The sequence below is a fragment of the Triplophysa dalaica genome, chromosome 12, assembly GCF_015846415.1.
Source record: "Triplophysa dalaica isolate WHDGS20190420 chromosome 12, ASM1584641v1, whole genome shotgun sequence".
Classification (NCBI taxonomy): Eukaryota; Metazoa; Chordata; class Actinopteri; order Cypriniformes; family Nemacheilidae; genus Triplophysa; species Triplophysa dalaica.
This window is the reverse complement of record NC_079553.1, coordinates 22,126,504-22,148,523: the sequence shown is the minus strand read 5'-3', so window position 1 is coordinate 22,148,523 and position 22,020 is coordinate 22,126,504. Positions and strand designations below refer to the sequence as shown.

The window sequence follows — 22,020 nt, the reverse complement described above, 5'->3', positions numbered from 1 at the left end:
AAATCTAATGGGAGAGGGACGCGTGGACCGGATGTTTAATTTAGATGAAGAATGCACTGAGGCACTTTTATAGCAACAGTGCATTAGAGAACATAAACTTAAGTCAATACTTTACTCGGCAGAGTGTAGAAGAATAAAATCACATTTAAATGATTTTGAGAGCGAGAGGAAATCAAATAGCATAAACTGTTTTAAGCATCATGTTTTCCCTTATATAAAGTAAACTTTTTAGGAATATTTTACGTACTAAGTACTAGAAGCCTATAGCCCGCTTTCCTGTAGCTCAGTTGTAAGAGCATGGCGTTAACAGCGCAAGGTTGTGGGTTCGATCTCTGGGGATTGCAAATACCTATGTCAAAATGTATAGGATAAAGCAATGTAAGTCGCTTTGAATAAAAGCGTCTGCCAAATTACTAAATGTAAATGTTGTATACTTGTGTTTTATTTCAATGGGAAAGACGTCACTGCATCCCATTATTGCCAATAACCGTGATATATTTTATATATCAATACCTATAACTATCGATACCATATCACTTCTGCACATATCATAATATTGTATATAATGCAGCACTCGCTTTGCCTTTTAATTGTAATTTGTTTGCCAAAAAAGCATAAAATTAAATATGAATGAAGAGTTGAATTTGGTCATTTGCAAAAAAATACCGTCACAATATCGTCGTCGCGAAGTGCTTTGGCCGTGACGTGAAAACGGATGTTGTGATAGCCCAAAAAGACATAAAAATTAGACTGAAAGCATACTTTTATTTGTATAGTTTAATAGACGTGTATAGCACTATTGATTGAAAACGACAATACTCTTAATGCTCAATGACATAAATATCCCTAAAACCAATTTCTCTGAAATAAAGAATAAACTGCTCATCTATATTTCACAGCGGCGTATTCAGATTTATTATTTGAATATCTCAGTAATGGGATCTCAATATCACATTTCTCTAAACACTCCAGAACAATCAGAGGAAAATAAGCAGATTTTGATGCAAATAGGTCACATTATCCTCACTCGAGCGTATCAAGCTTCACGGCTCGGCTTCTCTTTAGCAGAAAAAAACTGACAAGCCAATGAGTCACAGCTATTGAACAGACACCCAAACAGAAATAAATACACATTAAAGTCTATATTCTCAGCCCTGTGGAGTTTTTTTAAGAGTAATCCAGACTTTAAAGTCTGATAGATATAAAGGGTCTCCCGGTCATCATTTACTCGCCCTCTTGTCATGTCAAACCTGCATGACTTTCTTTCTTCTGCAGAACACAAAAGAAGATATTTTGAAGAATGTTGTTAACAGCCATCCGTTCACTTGCATTGGTTTTGTGTCATTATCATAGAAGTGAATGGGGTCCAGCGCTGTTCGGTTACAACTTTCTTCAAAATATCTTCCTTTGTTGTATTCCAGAAAAGTCATACAAGATTTAAATGACAAGATGGTTAGTCTATGATAGCAATTTATAATTTGGGTAAATTATCACTTCAAGCGTCAATCACACCGTCATCAAGAGTTAAAGTTCGGCTGTAAAATATAGACACTCATAACTTAGTATTTGACAATTATTTGAGTTTTATACATACATATTTTCGTCCAACCTATTTAATTTATTTGAAATCATACACCAGTCACAAATCTCATGTTGTAGTTGTAATTTTGCATTGCATATTATAGAATAAATAATCCATTAATCAACATTAAATGAACAAAAAATAAACTAGATGATATAATGTAAATGCTGCCTGCCTTAGTTGGGCTCAAAATCTAAATGTAATAGTGTGAAACATTATAACAAATATTATGATTGAAGCTTTTCATATATTAAGTATTTATCTGTTATTTTTACTGTTCAATATCAGAATTTCGTAAATCCTGCGAGGGTAAATAAAACTGCAACGCAATTCTGCAGGCCTTGCAATAAAACAGATGACGTCATTCTGGAGAAGTCTGTGTGTCACACATAACATACCTCGCACATGTCGACTGGAGAAACGTGGGTTCTCTCTGCTGGTTTAAACCTGAAACATCAGTTCAGTAAATCAACCTACAATAAAATGAATGGAAGGGTGAAATGCATTCTTTTAACAAATGAACTTTATTCGCTTTATCTTCCAGGACAAAAACTGTTTGTTAGTTGTCAGAATGCAATGATGCAGAAGCTACAGGCCACAAAACAGTGAAGTGTCACATTCGCTTACATTTTGATATAGATTTTATTTCCCATTGTATATAAAATAAATATTTGATGGAGAATATAAGCACAATATCAGTCGAGTCCAGTCAAAAGAGGGCTAGATTTACTTTAACAATAGATAAGGAACATTCAGACAAACATCACGCTGAAACATGTCTAAACAAAGCACATCAGTAAACCCAAACACAACAACGCCATCAGTAAACATCTGCTCTTCTCATCAGAGATAACCATATATTCACACAGAATGGCTTTAGTTATTGCTATATTTTAAATGGTTTAAAGGTTCTCTTATGATAAAGTGCTTTTGCCTCCAGACTGAATGAAGAGTAACACAGACAGACAAGAGATGACACGTCTTCAAGGTCTACTGGAACACAGAGAAAACAAGCCAACAGTTACCATACTGCACACCAACCAAAACTCTTCAGCCCTTCACACATGCAAACTGCTTCTTTACTGTGAATTTGGTGTCCTTGTGAAAACAGAGCAAATTTCACGAACATTTGAATGAATTTCAATAAGAAATAATAAAGAAAGTACATTTCAGAGTTAAAAGCGTTTAATTTAAGTTCCAATAATAAAATTCCAAGGTTTAAACCAAGTTTGTTTAACCAACAGCTTTTGTTTGGTTGAACACGGGTGTGTTTGAAATTGGACTCTTTTCATCGTTTTTATGAACTACAAAACAAAATTTCCCCCAAGTTAAACTCCTAAAGCTTTCACTCGACGAACATGGCACATTGCAACATCCAATTATGACCAATAAACTTCAGGGCTTCTCTAACATTTTTCTGCCACAGCTTTGTCAAGTCAACATTCAAACTTTGTCTGAACGTTTCTTTAGTTTAGTTATTTATTATCCATTAGATGGTCCTATATAGCACAGAAATAATACACAACCTTTAAAATCCAGTTCAACACTAATAATCCTAAACCAATATAAAACCCTAATTTCACCCCATGAATAAATTCTGAAACTAAAGATAAAGTTTGGGATTAAATCACATGCTTTTTGCCTGTCAGAATAAAGTAAGCACAACCAGGACAAGTATTAACACGTCTTGACACAAAAAAAAGGCACATTTGTACCTTTGTCTGCATTTTACATCACTTCCTATTAAAAATACAAACAAACAACTAAACAATAAGCAGTGATATGAGAAATAAAGAGCATGTACGGTCATATGAAGCATCTGGAAGATTTAAGATTTTAAAATCCGTGTTCAAAACCCGCACTGGTCTATAGATGAACACACAAATCTTACACACAGCAGCTTCCGCTTACAAGCATGCACAACAGACGCACAAAACCCACAAAACATTCATTTGTAAAAACAAACTCAAAAGGCAACTGAAGGCAAAATAAGGCATTGCAAAATAAAGCTGTTATAAATCAAATATCAAGTAAAGGATGTTTTCCGAGGCACCTCACAGAGAGGCATTAATTAAATGCATATAACAAGAAAATTCTAACCTCAAGACTGAGATATTTAAAAGATAAAAGGAAAATAAAAGAATCAGACGAGTCGATATGCAAATCCAATTTATAACCACACTTATTAATACTGAGAACACCCGCATTCAAAACCAACCCCAGAAAGAGCCAGAGGGCCAACCCACACCATCCACACCTGCATATTTCCACTGGATTTAAATGTGTTGTTTACACATGTCGGCATAATCCACACCTCTCTACTGAGTGTTTGTCAAGTGTTTCAGCTCTATTTAACACGTTTTAAAAAGGCATTTAGCTCAATTCTACTCTTGATATTCTCCCAAACCCGGCACAGTCACTGCAAAATATCATTTAAATAATTTTTTTTGGTATTATATAAGTAAGTAGCTCTGTTTCAAGAACGAAATATAATGTGAACTGAAAACTCTCGTGAATACCGAAGTCTGTTCACATCACGACTACTCGACCTGGAATGGACTCTACGTTCTGAGTAAGGTTAAATAAACAGGACCAACATAAGTCTGCCTCTTAGAATGAACCGGCACTTTTCACACCAAGGTGACACAGACATCTATTTTAAAGGCAAAAGAATCATACACGAAGGCAAAACAAGCACAGAAAGTTTGAAGAAAGGACTTTGAGTCTGTTGGCATTAATACTTCAAAGCACATCATAGACATCAATGGATCTTTAGAGTTCACATGTAAAATATATTGATTTTTTTCAACATAGCTCACAATAAAATACGTCTAGTCTACTCTCTGTGCATGCAAAATAGATTGGGATACATTATATGTTTTATAAATTCATTTTAAAATACGTCCTGCACTGGGAGAATGGAACAAGGACATGTCTGGATCTCCTCATCTAAAGGAGAGCGCTAGTTCACTCGGTGCAAATGTTGTGAAGGAGCAAATGTATACTTCTGTCATTATTTACTGGCCCTCATGAATATCTAAAACCCATCTACCGTTTTCCCCTGAAAATAAACGTGTTTTTACATTTATGGGTGCTTTAAAGCATCTTGCATGCACGTGAGCTTAACATTTGCTGTTTGTGATCGCAGGGAATAAAAAGCATGATATTGGCGTTGCTAGCACCTTAATTCTTAAGTGTCTCCTGCAATAAAAAAACAGCATGCAGGGTTGAGAGCGAGTAAATAATGACTGAATTTTTGATTTGGGATGAACTGTTCCTTTAACGCAGCGTTCAGAGTATAAGATCACTCTCTGTGTTGTCATGACCAAAGCGCTCAAGTGCTTTTAAAGGGAAAGCAGAATAATTCCACGAAAATCATCTTTGTCATTAAATAAAGTACAAACAAACAGCTCACAACATATGAAACTGGTGGTTCAGATAGATATTTCTGATGGTCCTGCACACGTCCCACAAATATACAAAGGCAATAACGTGTCTCGTTTTATATTGCTCCTGAAGTTTAAAACCCTCCAGGTCAAACAGAAAACATAATTCACTCCTGATCAAATAAAAAAAATCAAGGCAACTCATGTCCTAAAAAACACAAAAGTGTAATGTATGCAATCGATGCTTTAAAAACAACAATAACCTGAATCTAGTGTGAAATTAAACAGTGCCAACCTTTGGTAATGCATAGATCTCTTCTCCATCATTAATGTGTTTATCCCGCAACAAAACTAAACTACACCTTGTCTTAACCAGACGTGATGCGACAAGATCGAACTGAGAAACGCTGAATTTGACATATAATGTCTGCCGTGTAAGACTCACGTTTTTGCATTCACTCATATTTCATTCAATTTTGAAATGCATTTTGCACACTTTTATTGTGAGTGCACTCATTATTTAACACTGTGTGTGTACTCTGGGTGTTCAAATCAAAGACTTCTACCGGCTCTGAAAATAAACATTCACAAGTCATACAGAGCGAATTTGAACTGTTAGCGTTTGTTTTATCCATGTTTTTATCGTTGCCACACTGTTTCTGGTTACGACATGGTGTCGAGTTAAAAAAGAAGATAATTTAATAAACAATAAATGGCTGATTTTGATCGCTCGTTTTTATTTTATTTTTGGTTCGTCTCTTTCCTCTCCCTGACGTTCTTAATTTGGCTTCCTGCAGAATAAATCTGTCCTCCATTCGCGTGTGATATAAAGACGCTCTGTAAGTCTCGTGCGTCTCAGAGGAAGCTGAGGGATCCCTCAGCCTCTCAATAACGGCCATCGGCTGGCTCACGGGAGGAAGGGCTCATCTTCCTCCTCCTCAGCGCTGGGTCCCGGATCACTCAGACACCGCTGCAGACGCTGCTGCGGCTCTATGTCGTCCTCGCCGGTCCCGTCTTTCTTTGAGACCAGAGACATGGGTTTCATGACCAGACCGTCCTCCTGCTCATTGCTGTCTTTCTTGAATTCATCCACCACACAGACAGACTCTGGAGACTGCGGAGATGCCAGTTCCACCTTGATGGTAGGGATGCCCCCGGTCACAGGTTTGATGTCCTCGGTCACATGTTTGTTGCCCCAGGCTTGGGGGTCTGTGGCAGGGGAAATAATACTTCAATACACAATTTTATCTCAGATTATACTTTTTTTTTTCTCTAACTACTGCAACATGCAAAGTTTCTTAATTCCGAAGTTTGTCTTGTTGGTGTCACTTTCTGTGACTTTTTCAGGATGAGAAAACTTTCCTTGAAGTATGCGTGTATAATCCATTATAAGAAAAAAAAAAAAAAGTTATTAAAGGGTAAAATGCATTATTATTTTCCATTATGTGTGTTGCATTGCATTATATGTAGTTGTAAAGAAGTATAACCAATTTAAAATGTGTAGTGTAACAATGAATTGCTAAGCGTTATTATGTATTAAAGGTACAGTTTGTAGAAATCTCCGCTAGAGGGCTCACGATCAAAACAACAACAATCGCGTGGCTTGATGTTACAGTAATTGTCCAATTCAATGGTGTGATAACACTGCGCAGTTTTAAGAGTTCAAATCAATCATAGTAAAAGTTATTTTGAAAGTACCCACATCATTTGCAATAATGCTAGACGGACCGATGGTACAAACTACTTCCTTATCTGTCTACTACATTGTTGTACACACGCTTGATAGGTCAGTAAATGCGGTAACAAAGGGTAACGCGGATATGACGCCATTGACAGGCAACTAAACGGCCCCGGTTTACCTCAGGATTTAATAGCAGTTGAAACATTTGAGATATTGTAAGATATATATAACACTGGCTAGAGGTATTTTACTGCAAAATTCTCACAAACTGTACCTTTAACTGTAATAAGTATTTATAAGACATTACAATGAATTAAAAGGTGCATTAAAAGGCTTTAAAAGGCATAATACATACATGCTTCAAGGAAAGTGTTACCCAAAAGTAACCTGAATTCAGTTTTAACTGAATAAAATGGTCTCTTACATGTTTAGACCCAGCAAAAATGAATAAAACATGCTTTAAGGAGAAATGATTTTAGAAGCACATTGGTGGATCTTAAAAAAGTAAACAAGCAAAGAATAAGAACAAAAACAGGCATAAATCTGATCCCATTGGTATGAAAATTGAACATTTGGGAGATTTTTCTAGGTGTATAGATCAAAGTATGTTTGCCATTATTAGGAGTAGAAATGTATTCTAGCTTTGGGATCCCTATTAAGCGTTGTGTGACGAGACCGTCAACTTCACCAGATACCATATTTTCATTCCTTTTACTTTTTAAATGATGTCTGTTAAGATATAAAATCCTGGGTTCCCATAATGGTTTTCTGTCCAGAATGCTCAGCTGAACTCTATCAGTAGTGGGCGCTGTGATACCACCTCTAATCTCCCTAACATGCAATTCATTACAACTGTCTGGAGTTAAAGACATTGAGCTGAAATGATGAAACTTTCACTTAAGAGTGACAGATGAGAACACTCAGAAGTCAAAAGGGATCCTCAGTTACAGCAGAATAAATAAACCTCACCAGAAGCCAGACGCGCTCGTGCGATGGTCGGTGAATCAGGGGGCGGAGCTGGAACGGTGAGGTGATTAGTCACGTGTGATATCTACAGACAAATAAATAAATCGACAAACAATTACGCAACTGCTTTTACATAACACTGCAAATTTTAATTTTTTTGTTTTGTATTCCAACTCAATTTTCCAGACATACAAAATGTAAATTATAATGCAACGTAAATCGCTTTGGATAAAAGCTTCTGCCAAATGCATAAATGTAAATGTAAAACAAGATTTAATGCCTTGAGTTGCAAAACGACCCAAGCATCTTGATTTCAGCGAAATCTGATAAATATGTTACGGTGTTTTTGCTTTAAACAAGAGAAAGGTGTTTGCCAGCAGGGTAAGAATAAAAAATAAGTTTGCTTTTCCTTTTGAATAAAACCTTTGAAAGCCCACTGGCAAACAGCTTCAGCATCTAGTTTTGAGAAAAATTATAACAATCGTGCTAGATTTCTCAATTTCTTCAAAGATTATTTGCTTCTCAAGTCAATATATCATGATTTAAGGATATTTAGATAAATGTATTGGAAAAACAATACCAACAAATATTACAAGAAAGATTTTTACGCACGGTGCCAAGTACGTACATTTGTCAATAGACAAAAATCTAATTAATATATAACATGTTCGCAAAACTGCTTGAATCGAATGTAAGTTTCATGTAAGCCAAGTCTTAATCTCATATTGACCAACTATCATCTCATTCATCTGCCATCGGCGAGCATCAAACCTTTTCCAGATCCTTAATCCTGTTGCGTTTAATTAGGAAATCATCCCATCCGTCCTCATCCTGATCAGCCACCAGAGTGTGTCGATTGTACGACCTCAGCTAAAAAACACAGAAGAGAGTGAAGATTTATCACGTGATATCAATCAAGGTGTTAGTCACGTGAAGACAGAACAGGAAGTGATGCGTGCTCACCCTCAGACGGGTCTTCTGCAGGTTTGTACGCAGGATCTTTCGGATCTCCTCCTCGCGGGCTTTAGAGACCTGAGGCAGCGCTCTCTCCTGAGTCGCCTTCTTGGGTTGGATGTTTCTTGAAGACATTTCAATAAAGTTCACTACAATGTGATATTCACTTACGCTCGCATGCAAATGTAGACGTCAGGTTTCACTCACTGCATGGATACGGTGGATGGCATAGCAGAGGGAAGTTTTGAAGCGCCGCCGCTCTCCACCAGCTCGATGGCCTGTTTAAACTCCATCTTGTGGTAGAAAGCAATGAGCTGCGGTTCTTTTGAACGCTCCCCCACTATCAGACACTTCTTCACATACTTCTTATTGAAGCGGTTCAGCCTGAAAAGAGGAAGGAAGGGGTGAGCTTTGATTTGAGCGCTGGAGCTTCAGAGACAGATAAGACACAGAGACATTGAATCGGAGTCTTAAATTGATCCAACACGTCTGAAGATCAGTGTGGAGATTCTGATGATTCTGACTGCGTTATGCTACATAATAACACAATTCTCACAAAGAGAAAAACATTTCATAAACTCTTCACATTTAAATGAAACATACTTGTCTTTCCAGTGATGATGTCCGTAATGTCCACAGATGTCCTCGATGCCAGTCAGCAGGTGGTCCAAAAACTAAAGACACCAACACGACAGATCTCGATTTATTAAAAACAAACAACAACATCTGAGAATATCAGTGTAGGAAAAGCTGAACTGCCGACAGAAGGATGACAGACGAGAACGAAAGAAATTTTTGCCCGTCCCCGTCATGAGACGCACTCAAACAGACGTCACCATAGCAACAATCAGTTTTATAAGTGATGAATAAATTGAGATTTGTGAACCAACGCTTGGTTCGGATAACAAAAAGCCTCCTACTCTTTTCCAGTAAAACATTCACAAAACTAGTTGAGCAAATACGCTGTCAAAAGAAAAAGCTGTAATAATACCTACAAAATATTTATATTACATATAAATGTATTTACATTGAATATAATAGAGATTGTGACAATAGTACGCTCATCCTTCTTGGATACAGACACACGTCGAGAATTATAGTTGATAGTGAGATAAAGTATTTAAAGGAGTTTTTCATGCACACAAACTTCCCAATAGCAAAGATCTGTTCTGTATATGTGTTTCGAGTTCTATCTAGACATCTGCAGATGGTCAGATGAGCCCACACGACAAAACGACTAAACTGGCTGGATCCTGTAGGTCTGCTTAAATTCCTCACTAAACCTGTCAAGAATGTGTCTCTGTTTCAAAATTCTAACTTCTAGCATCGTGACCTGATTTTCAAGACGGTTAAGTGAACTGAAGACCTAAAGTCTCACTCCCATAATGCACCAGGACATTTGACTCCAGATTCTTAGATTTCCAACACTGTAAAGCAATGATTCTTACTGTACTTTATTATTAATAACTCCAGCATGGTGCGGGTAACACTAAAGCTTGGACTAAATGCTTGTTTGAGCAGTCTTAACTGAAAACAATTGCAAAGCTCGGCCACCCGGTGGTGCTCAAACACAATCTGAATGTTGAAGAATGTTGGTAAGCAACAATGGGGACCCTACTGACTTCCATTGTGTGAATACAAAATCAAGGAGACCATCCTTAAATGATATCTTCTTTGTGTTACACTGAAGAATGAGACCCATACGGGTTTTAAAAACATGACATAGCATAAATGATACCAGACAAATCTCTTTAACGCAGCATGTCTGCACAATATTTATGTTTGTTAACTCTAGAAACGTCATCTAGTGATTTCACCGAGAATGGCGTTAGAGATGATTTGAGAAATGAGTTGAACCTGTGTGTGAATCTCTTCGTTGATAGATCGCTTGGTTTCTTGTTTTTTCTTCACCGCCAGAAGGTCAACCAGAGGTCGAATGGTCATACCCTGCCAAAACAAAGAGACAAAACATAGAAATCATCATGTGCGTCACATGCAATCCAATTTAAATGTGAACAACATTCAAACCACACCATGATCCCAGAGCAATGAAGTTTCACAGTCTACACATCTGTGATAACATGCATCCAAACGGGGCCTTAACATTTAAAATAAGAGACTTTAAGAATGGTGTGCTTTAAATGCACGTCCTCCTGAGACAGCACATCTTTAAAAGTCCAAAACACTGCTACATTCAATACGAAAGTAATTACCGCGGCTCATTTATGGCTTATTAAGCGATTTGATCGGTCAGTCCAAGAAACTAAAAAAGTATGAAAAACAGCTGTTCATCTCCACCAGAACTCACACTATACAAATGATCTGACCTATAAGTGCGTGAGGCACATGAATGTGATTGGAATTCACCCGTAGATGTGATAATGCCGTTCAGTGCACAGATCAATTGACTAGCTTTATAAAACGCTAATTTAACGCCACAAGGGGCCGGGATTAGTTTTTTATTGAATGTATTTACCTTATCTACTTTTGATTGAACTTTAATTAATTCAACCAAACATATTCATAAATATCTTCATAAAAAACAATGCCACCCACATCTAGGATGTACTGGAGGACTGTGGGTGAGGAAATTAGTAGCAATTTTGGGGAAAAGAAACGCATTAAGGAATATAAAATACAATTTACATGTCCCTCATGTAAAGGCACAAATACTGGATGCAATATTTGTGTGCATGTTTTAAGAATATGGCCTATAAGTAACCGTAATAAAAACAGTATAAAAGGAACAAAATGTAATAAATAACAGAAATACAAAATAACAGAAGAAATCAGGATATGGTAAAAAACAGGCCTGCATCCTATTTATACTTTTGGAATCTAGCCCTCAAAGAAAAGTAGTTGAAGACCACCGGTCTAGACCGTTTAAAGAGCAGAAGACCGCCGGCACTTCCCGTCCATGAGGAAGGAGCTGTAATTCATAGCGTGTCATCGCTGGTGAACATCAGGATTTGTCATACTGTGCCAAGCAAACATTAAGGACAGGAGGGAAGCACTGCAGCCTCTTACGTTTACATTTTTCGAGGTGGCAGGATTTTCCTCAAGGTCGGAAGCTAGTTGAGAACACACTATGCCGCAGATGGTGATAACAAATGCACCGTCATCCCTGCCAGAACCAAACCATCTCAACCTGCCAACCAATACCTGTGAACAGCTCATGTGGAGGAAGAACTCAATGTAAACCACACCTGTATCGACAATAGGGTGACCACCTGCTAATAAGCCGAAGGGGGGACAAGGGGTATGTTTCTGAGGGACAATGTGGGACACTGCCTGGCGCGGCGGTGCCCCCACCCCCCGGACAGACTCACTAGTGGTTTACCCATTTCTAGCACATACCACCTTACATGGTATATTAATAATGCCCTATTCCCCTAAACATGTGTAATTGCTGATGTATGCTCTTGAATAGGCCAGCCAATGTATATTTTTTTAAATAAAGATTCACAATATTTTGAACATTCAATGAATTGACAAATGCACTTCCACTTACGATTTACTTTAGCTATTTTATTTTCCCAGTCTTTCTTGTACCCACACCTTCTCTTTTTAATTAATGGCTCAGACCAGTGGCGTTGCTAGGCCCTTTTTAGGGGAGCTAAAGCCCCCCTAAAGTTCTAGCTCAGCCCCCCTAAAATATTGTGTGTAATGTAATCTGTACAAGAATTCGAGATCGCTTTATAGCCCCCTTTAAAACTCTTATTATGAAAACGGCGTTAGGCTGCTTTATTTAGCGCATTCTTCAGTTCACACAGTAGCACATTGGAGTTAACGTCATTAGCAGAGTAACTTTACAAGGTGTGTTCATTAACATGACATCTGCATTTTTGCCATTCTTTGTTATAAATGCATCTTAATATGATGTGGAAGCGATACAAGACCCTTTCCCATCCACTGTTTAAAAGTTTTATGTGCGTTCACCTCTCGTTAACTTTGTTAACGTAACCTCAAGCGAAATGAAAGCACCATAAGTTATTGTTACTAAATAATGATTCTGCAGTTGATTGTGACATTTATTTTATGGATTGTGGCTGTTGTTGTCACTTTGAAATATAAATGTTGCAGATTGACCGATTAATGTGATATTCATTTGAATAACAATAACTTGTATTTATGCTTTTCTGCATATTCTTTCTTAATGATTTATTTTAGTAACGTATACAATATATGGTGATTAGAGTCTCTCTCTCTCTCTATATATATATCCTCATTGGAGGCTGAGCCCCCCGTATATTGAAAACCTAGAATCGGCCCTGGCTCAGACTCAGTCTCTTTCTCCATTTTTCAAATTGGTCGCGCATCTAAAAGTTCCTTCCCAGTGTGTGCATGTGCGCGCGCTGTCATGACAACAACAACGGAACAACCTAGTCAGCAGTTCAACTGATGGGTGGGTGTGGCAACAGTAGCGTGCTGAACTGTCAAGTAATGTTCGTTTGGCTGCCTGGGGCTCGAGGATATAGAGCGACCAACTTTTTTTTGAGCAAGCTTTGATTATGCGTGACACGGTCTCAATTTGCGGGACGCATGAATTGGGCTTCAAACGCTGTGCGCGCGCACACGCTACGCGGGACGGGTGGTCACCCTAATCGACAACCAAAATGTCTTTGGATAGCCAAGCTAGTCCCAACAAGAAATGTTCTTTAAAACAATAATAATACGCTTAAGATTGTAAAACGGATTGGGCAGCGTGTGTACAGAGTCCTTAACAAGAAGATAATCTCATGAAACAGATCAATAAGACCAGAGAAAATCCAACATTAAACTATACTGACCATTTAAACGTTTTTATTTAATTTAAAATGTTGAAACCGACTCTTTCATTCATTATTCAAGCGTGTTTATATTTTTATCGTGTCAGTGTCAAATTCTGCAGGAATGAGTCTCTGGACCACACATGAAAACTGACTCCAGATCAGTCATGTGTGGCACTTGTGGTGCTCTTGTATAACACACACCACTGACAAACATGCTACAAATCAGGTAAATCACATTTATATTCACAGTAAACCACAGTCTCCGACTTCCTTGAACATTATTTACAATTACGGCAGCGTTGTCATTGCAGCAAAGCACAACGAAGAAGTGAAGAAGCGGGACAAGCACATCTTCGTCTGTGGCGAAGAGCGTGGCCGACTGTGACAAAGTGCATGACCACTGACACCAAGTGCTTCACCAACTATGTCAAAGTGCATCATTGACTGTCTCACAAAACTAAAATCTCACAACATCATATAATAAGTTTTACACACTCCATTAGAAAACACCTGTTGGCAGTATAAACATCTCACACTTGTTTCTCATTATGGTCTGTGTACCGTACACACAGAGTTCCTGCTGGTCCTGGTCTGTTTCAGCACAGAAAGCATCACATCATAATACGAATCAATCCAAACCAAAGTGATGCGGGTTACTTTCTCCACAGCAGCTCAGGCGTATCTTAGAGCCGTATCTACAGCAACATTAGAGAGCCCTCACTGCACTGCCATACAACAAACCATCATTTAACCATCAGCTTTCCTAAAGCTCAGTGGTAAGAGCATTGCGTTAACAACGGAAGGTCGTAGGTTCGATACCACGGGATTGCACATACTTAGAAACTAGGGATGGGCATTTAAAGCAAAATAATATTCGAAGATCGATGAGAACTATTCGAAAATTATCGAAATTTGCACCCCTCCCCCACATGGACGCATTTACAGTTTTACACACACAAACAGAGAGAGAGAGAGAACATTTACACTTTAAATCCGTATGACCGCACACTGCTTTATGTATTATGGAATAGACAATCTTAAATCAAGCCATACATTAAAATAACGTGCTGAAACATTAATATATTAAAAAACGAATGACGGCACTTATTAACAGTACGTCGATCAGCATCAACCGCTCATAATGCTAGGACATTTCCTTGTAAAATATGAGCATGCACATTTATACCAACTAAAAAACAGTGTGATTGATCAAAGAAAATATATTAAAGCCATAAAGATTTTAGACCAGACTTAAAACGTGTTAAAACATATTAACCGAATGACTTATTATTTATTAACAAAGTTTGGAGGCGATTTCATGAATTACCAACTCAAGTCATGAAAAAGTTTCTCCAGTGTGGCAGTGATTGTTCTTATAGACGAACAGTAAACTCGGGCTGTACAAACTCCATAAGATTTTTTAATCTAAAAATTCTTGTGAGAAAATGTTTTCCTCTATCGTCTCTTGATTGACAGCCTTTAGGTCCGTCGTTATTGGCAGCGCCACCCTTTGGTTACATGAACGCATTACGCGTGAAAACACGGTGATTTTTTTAAGATCGCACACACTATTCGAAATTCTATAATTAAATAAACTAATCGAATATTCGAAATTCGTGACTCATCCCTATAAGAAACAAATGTATAGGAATATGCAATGTAAGTCGCTTTGGATAAAAGCGTCTGCCAAATGCATAAAAAAATAAAAAAAATTAAAACACCTGCGACAACAAGAGCACAGACAGCGACGGACACTGACCTGCACAAACACAGTAAAGAAGATGACGGTGATGATGGCCGTGAGGAACATTTCTTTCCTGGTGAAATGGTCTTTGTCCAGGAGGTAAATCAGAGAGAACGCGATCGCCCCCCTCAGGCCGCCGTAAGCAATGATAAACTGGTCTTTAGTGGTCAGTTTCACAATACGAAACTTATTGATCACCAAGGTCAAGCCGATGACACCTGTGGAGAAATGAAACACTGAATCAAACACAAGCAGTGATACGCGGGTCACCAGGTTAACCTTTAGAATTGTAAATTCATAATTTCTTTTATTTGCATTCACGTCAATAAATATTGATAGCGCCAAGTTAAAGTACACCATGTTTCACTCACCCTCAAGCCATCCTAGGTGTATATGACTTACTTCTTTCAGAAGAGTTAAAATACCGTTCATCCTGGGACTTTCAAGCTTTATAATGGGAGTGAATGGGGGGGATGAGATTTCGAGTCTACAAAAAGCGCATCCAGCGATCAAAAAACAACGTTACATCACTTTTTTTCATTTGAACCGTGCCCTGTTCAAACTAAACCGCAAGTGTGACAGCCACCTAGAAGACCCGTTCATAGGTGTGAGCATTTCATGGACTCCAAAAGTATGTTGTCTTGAAAAGTGGTCGCAAAGCCCTGAGATATTCGTTTTTAATGTTTAGGCAGATGGCCATCTAGCAAACTGATATAACTCCTCCACGTCGCCCCCGCGATGTCATCGTCCATCACGATGTTTCACTGTAGTCATCATCCGATGCCACTTTGGTAGACATCGCCCAACCCTAATGACTACATGACATCCGACAGCAGATGTCTCCGAGACGTATTGCAGATGAGCACACAATGTCTTGTTTCCATCGATCAAAAAACTACTTTATAAACAGTATTGTCAATTGTCCGCCCTACATGAGCACCAGTGCATGAGAGTTTATAAAGTTGTAAATACGGACATTTCTCTTAAACGCATCGATTCTCTTTAGAAGGCCTTTTTTAACCCAAAGGAACCCTGAAAGTTTTTTGATCGATGGATGCACTTTCACTCCCATTTTAAAGCTTGGAAGAGCTAAGATAAATGGCATGTTAACTCTGACCGTCTAAAATTCGTCTGAAAAAAGAAAGTCATATACATCTAGGATGCTTTGAGGGCAGGTCAAACATAGGGTCATTTTGGTTTTCCACTGAACTATCTCTTTAACTTCAGTGTGGCAACAAACATGCCAATGATAAGAAACTTTATAAAGACGCAGTCAAAGGCCTGACGGTTTGATCAGGACCCCGAGAGAAATCGTACAGGTCTCTTATTGAGACTGAACAGGTTTAGTTGATATTCTACCAGATGTCAGGAGTTTCACTCACCCAGAACACGGGCCACCAGGCAGAGAATGACCGTAGAGATCACAAATGTCCAGTTCCAGCTGTGCTTCCCTGCCACTGTGGACACGCCCAGGAAGATAAAGATGAGCGTTTCGCTGACGCTGCTCCACATCTTCAGGAAGTACTTGATGGTTGTGTGGGATTTGTGGGATATGTTGGCCTCCACGTAGGGACGCGTGACAGCACCGCATGCGATCAGACTGCAGACAAAAGAAGAGGTTTACGTCTTGCAAAGTGCACGACACATCAAAATATCATCACGATGCAACACAAATCTAAATATAACTGAATCCACGTCAATGAATGTCTTTGAAGTTGCATGACACCATACAGTGTAAATACAAATGATCAGAAGAAGCAAAGAACTCTGTAATAGACTTTTGTGAGCCGTGTTAAATCCATGAGCACTTCATTGCTCTTAAATATTACTATCCAATTCTAAAAACTTGAATGTGACAATGTGTAAAGAAAGACTTTACTAAAGGAGGATTTTGTCGGGGTCCTGATGAGACAATAGCAAATTGCTTCACTTTCAGTCATTGGTTACCGTTCAGTACAGGGACTTAGCATTGCATTGCATTAGCATACACAGCACTGAAAGGAACAGTTCACATTTAGCGTGTGAGGAATAAATTCTGCCTGCAGTGAAATTCGCCATCAGAGGCAGCAGGGGTCATGACAACTTATTATTATTTTAAAGTGTTCACAGACATACGGGGGTGTGATTCTTTAGAAATCTCCACCTAATGAAAGTATGACTTACTATGAATTTACAGGCCTCATACCGCTGTGGGTCTCAAAAACATCATCAGGGCTGAACATTTAACATTCTTACGCCGCATCTAAAAGACCCTTTTCATGGGTGTGAACATTTGTGACAACATTTCATGGATTCTAGTTGGGTGTGGCTTTAACGTACATTTCCTTCTAAATGATATTTTATAGCTGAAATGTCTGCTTGACCCAGATAGCACAGGTACATGTGTAAGACGTCTGCTAAAGATCTGGAGATCTGAAAAACATCTGCTAAACGTCTTAGAAAGAGAAGTTTTACATTCATTCTCAATCATAAACATCTTACAGACCTCTTCTAGATGTCTATGTGACGTCTCAGAGACGTACTGCAGATAAGCACACAATGTCTTGTAGATGTAAATGCAAACATTAAATAGATGTCTGCCAGATGTATCTCAGCTATCTGCAGAGAAATTATCAATATCTGTCCGAATTTTAAATAATAATTTCCAGAGCATTCTGTTATTTCGACCTGTCCAGCCTCGCCTGTTGGAAACCTTCAGACGTGTGGTGATGTACGGCACGGTCTCTTATCGTCAACATCGCACACTCGCTCCATCACTGAATTTCCTGTCACTGCATCATAACTCAAGAGTTGTTTATAGCACTGAAGTATTGAGAGGCCGCTGACATGCTTTATTTCATAAGCAGATGAAGCAAACGCAAACTAGGTTATTGATCAGATCTCAGTTCTGTCTGTGACGGGCCAGCACAGGCCAATAAATCACAGGATGTTTTCAGTCTGAGATATCGGTTTCAATTGATTTATTATCAAAAATAAAATAAGATTGTGTGCAGTTTTGTGCAAATGTTTCTAAAAGACACCTAAAGCGCTTTAAATGACACATTCAAATGACCATAAACCTTAAAATGGGCCTCATTCACTAGCTAAATGTGTGTCTGTTGCTCTTACTGTGTATGGATTATCACTGCACAATATTTCAAATATAATATTTATCTTCTGATCATCTTTCATTAGAATGGAACAACTGGATACACCTCTTAAACAAATTTACTTTTTAGATGACATCACAAATCCCTTTGATGAAGTGAGTTTGAATCTGGTGATCCATTTCATTTTAGTAATACAACATTTCCTAGTGAAAAGCGGGCAAGTTGTTGCAAAACACCTTACGCCATAATGCCCGACAGGTGGAACACCTCTGCGGAGAGATACGCCAGGTAGCTGTAGACGAAGACGAACAGCGGCTCGATGACACGGGTGTGAGAGGTGAAGCGTGACGTGAACGCCGACAGGATTCCATATATAGCTCCCACCATGATGCCGCCGAACGACACCACCAGGAAACATACGATACCCAGAAACACATCTGTGACAGTGATGCTGCCCACGCTACTAAACTCCTCAAAGAGATGATAAAGAACCTGCAGAGCGGGAACAACATCCACACTTCATTAGACATGAAGGCCGTACATATCATCTGCACCGTATAGAAATAATCAAAAGTAACGGACGGAAATAGGATGAAATCAATAACGAATTTGTCTGCAAAATGTACTTACCACAGTGACGGCGTCATTCAGTAGAGACTCTCCGAACACCAGGATGTGGAGCAGTTCATTAATGTGAATCTCCTCGAACACGGCCAGGACGGCCACGGGGTCTACAGCAGAGACGACGGAGCCAAACAGCAAACACGACAGAAGGTCCATGTCCTCCAGGTGAACGCCCTTCAATTGACACACGCCGTACAGCACTCCACCGATGAAGAACGCATTCCACAAAGTTCCCACCACCGCAAACATGAGGATGGTGCCCAGGTTCTCTGTGAAGGGCCGCATCGGTAGAAAATAGCCCGCATCCAGAATTATGGGAGGCAACAGGTAGAAAAAGAAGATCTTGGAGCTTAGCACTGGGGGATCCTCGCCCACCAACTTAATAAGACCACCGATCAGCAGACCTACCACGATGAGCAGACAGCTCTCGGGTACGATATTTGAGACTCGTGGAATCAGATGAAACCCTGTGAGAGAGAAAAGAAGGGTCAGAAAAAAGCACAACAAAAATGGAAAATTCGCATCTCGTGATAGTTGTGCCAATTTCACATCATGCGAGCATAATGGCGCTGCAAAAGGCATTTGTGTGCATCACTAACTTTGAAAACTGCAAATATGTCATGTTTATTTAAGAGTTAGGTTTTCACAACGCAAACAAAAGGCTTAACTCATGCCAGTTCACAAATTAATGACAAGCATCTCAACCTCAAAAACACTTAACCGTCACACAAGCAAAGTTCACTATCAGTCTGATGAAAGGCACCGAAACCGGTCGAGCACAGCACAAAGAGAAAACGTTTCTCTGGAATAACGTTTCTTTCTTGTGAAGTGAAGTGCGTGTTCGTTCTACTGCAAGTTGCAATTCTGTGGTTTGAGCTGGAACTAACAAAACTGTCAATCAATGTTGCTAATAACCGTCTTATTATTTCTTCAATTCAGTCTAAGCGGTTACAGTAGCACTGCAGAAACACACACTTCACATTCATCCAGTTTTTTTTGTTACCAGGTATTGATTTATAGGCGATGTCATATTGCTGCAGTGGGTCTTTGAGGTGAAATGATTCACTACTGAGTCAGTAATAGTGAAGCAGGTGCAGAATGTGTTTGTCACACAGATCAGAGATCAGTCCCAGGAGACAAGCGGCTAAATTAAAACCATGTCAAGCCTGGAAGAATATACGACTCAGAGGAAAGAACAGATCTGTCCGTAATGTCTTCAGACCTCCAACTGAACATCAGTGTTGTGACAATCAAACATCTTGCTGTAGTATTCGGTTACATTACATTACTTATAACAGTAGAAAATGCATGTATTTAAGTAAATATTGTCGTATACTACAGTACATACTATAAGGTTTGAGAACACTGAATACAGTTTACTATGGTACGGTTTGAAATAGCAAGGTATTTTATCATGTGGGCACCTGATGTCAACGCATCCAAGTCTTGGAGCTATTGACTTATTTTCCTGTGTTACTGTGTTTTTACTCTAAGCTTGTTTTTTGCACAATTACACAAAAATAGACATTTGGTTTTAATACATCAACAAAAAAACAAAACTGCGGCAATATTGTGAAACACAATGACCAAGGGTACAAAACGTTTACTATAGTAAAACGTGGTAAGTTTACTTAAGGGTACAGTGAGAAGCGTTTGGGTATCAGAGGCTTTTTTAAGCTTCACACTGGCCTCAGGACACTGACCGAAGCACCCCAGGACTGAGTGAATTATTCAGGGCCGTGGGCTGCTGGCAGGGTGGCACACATCCTGTGGCACACTGGCAGTGTTAAGAGATGAGAAAACAGCGTGTGGTCTGTAAACATGGTACCTGTGTCCTGTGTGCCAGCGCTCACTGAGTACATCCAATTAAAAGCTGCTCATTAACACAGAACAAATGTCAAACATCTCAGCGCTAAACTATGAAATCCTCAAACAAGCTGCCATCTAAATAACTCATCTGCTTCACACGGGAACTTGTTCTTCCCCTCAGCCTGCTTATATCTGGAGAGAAAACACAAACCAGAAATACATTTTCACTTCATCAAATGTGTCCAAATTTCGACTGAGGAACAACTTTACAGAGGAGAGGATGAGTAACAAACGACATAACCTATTGTTTTGATGCATGATGTGTTGAAAGCAGTTAATGGTTATAATATATCGTGTTTGCACAAGCATCGTGTCGGAATAGAACATCTTATAAGCCATATCTTTAGGAATCTTGCATGACTACTTCGAACAGCTTTGCATTAACAAACTGAAAGTAATCCGGTCCGCAAGAAACATTTGACTCTGCGATACTGATCAAAGAGATCATGAGAGCTAAGTCAAACTCTGAGTTTAACTCAATTTCACTGGAGACTGGAGATATATATAGAACACTGACGTTATCTTCGTGATGGTTTTCTGACCATTGTGTTCATCTCCAGCGGTTTTTAAAAATCCTCTCAGTATGTGAAGCGTGTCATTTGTCGTATCAGCTAATACACCACACGTCACAAACACGTAGATCAAACAACCTGAATTAAAACCCAGTATAAATATTTATTCTGTGTTATTAGCATTTCTCATTCTGCTCAAAGGACATTTTTCCATTAACATCAACCACAAAAGCTGTGGACAAACAACCCAACGGAAGGCAACGTTTAGATTAAACTGCAAACATCTGCTGTTCTATTTGTTTGCGTCTCTCCTTTTAAAGAGTCTAAAGGCAAACACATTTGTAAGCAACCATGCAAGCACACAAACGCAGACGTGAACGTTTTGGCCGACACATTGCGAGGCTTCTGCGCTGTTCTGCTGGTACTGGGGTGCTAATAGACCTCCAGACTCAAGGGGGCGCTGACGTGTTCATTAAGTGCAATAACTGCTCCAGTTGGAAACACTAACACGAACTTGTGCAATTCAAAACATACTGCATTTCGCTAAATTACAGAAACACTGCTTAAGTGTATTTCGCATTGGTTTGCTATAACATTTGTTCTGACGTACCGCAGCAGTAAAACATCGCTGTTCACTTTTAAACTGACACTTTCTTTTCAAGAAAAAACATGAAACATACATGTTGGTTAAAGCGGCCGTGCAAAGCTGTTTCATGCATTCTGACTTCTTCACTTTGTTAAACGTGCAGTCTGCTCATGCTTAACATTGTCAACTTGGGTGTATTACGTAGTATTTCTGTGCTCAATATACTCCCCCAGTGATTGCACAGGTTTCGGAAAG

General features: G+C 38.9%; 1 protein-coding gene across 1 annotated transcript in view; it reads right to left on the bottom strand.

Annotated features, from left to right (window-relative positions):
- Nucleotides 1-2,205: 2,205 nt before the first annotated feature.
- The window catches only part of slc9a1a (solute carrier family 9 member A1a), a 29,981-nt gene continuing 10,166 nt past the window's right edge, over nucleotides 2,206-22,020 (bottom strand). The window contains exons 2-12 of the mRNA XM_056762196.1: nucleotides 18,805-19,265; nucleotides 18,416-18,666; nucleotides 16,468-16,685; nucleotides 15,101-15,303; nucleotides 10,427-10,516; nucleotides 9,173-9,243; nucleotides 8,777-8,953; nucleotides 8,579-8,693; nucleotides 8,387-8,485; nucleotides 7,619-7,700; nucleotides 2,206-6,177 (exon numbers count right to left, since the gene is read on the bottom strand). Of these exons, the coding sequence (XP_056618174.1) occupies nucleotides 5,876-6,177; nucleotides 7,619-7,700; nucleotides 8,387-8,485; nucleotides 8,579-8,693; nucleotides 8,777-8,953; nucleotides 9,173-9,243; nucleotides 10,427-10,516; nucleotides 15,101-15,303; nucleotides 16,468-16,685; nucleotides 18,416-18,666; nucleotides 18,805-19,265 (2,069 nt within the window). The 3' untranslated portion in view covers nucleotides 2,206-5,875. The remainder of the gene's footprint in view (nucleotides 6,178-7,618; nucleotides 7,701-8,386; nucleotides 8,486-8,578; nucleotides 8,694-8,776; nucleotides 8,954-9,172; nucleotides 9,244-10,426; nucleotides 10,517-15,100; nucleotides 15,304-16,467; nucleotides 16,686-18,415; nucleotides 18,667-18,804; nucleotides 19,266-22,020) is intronic.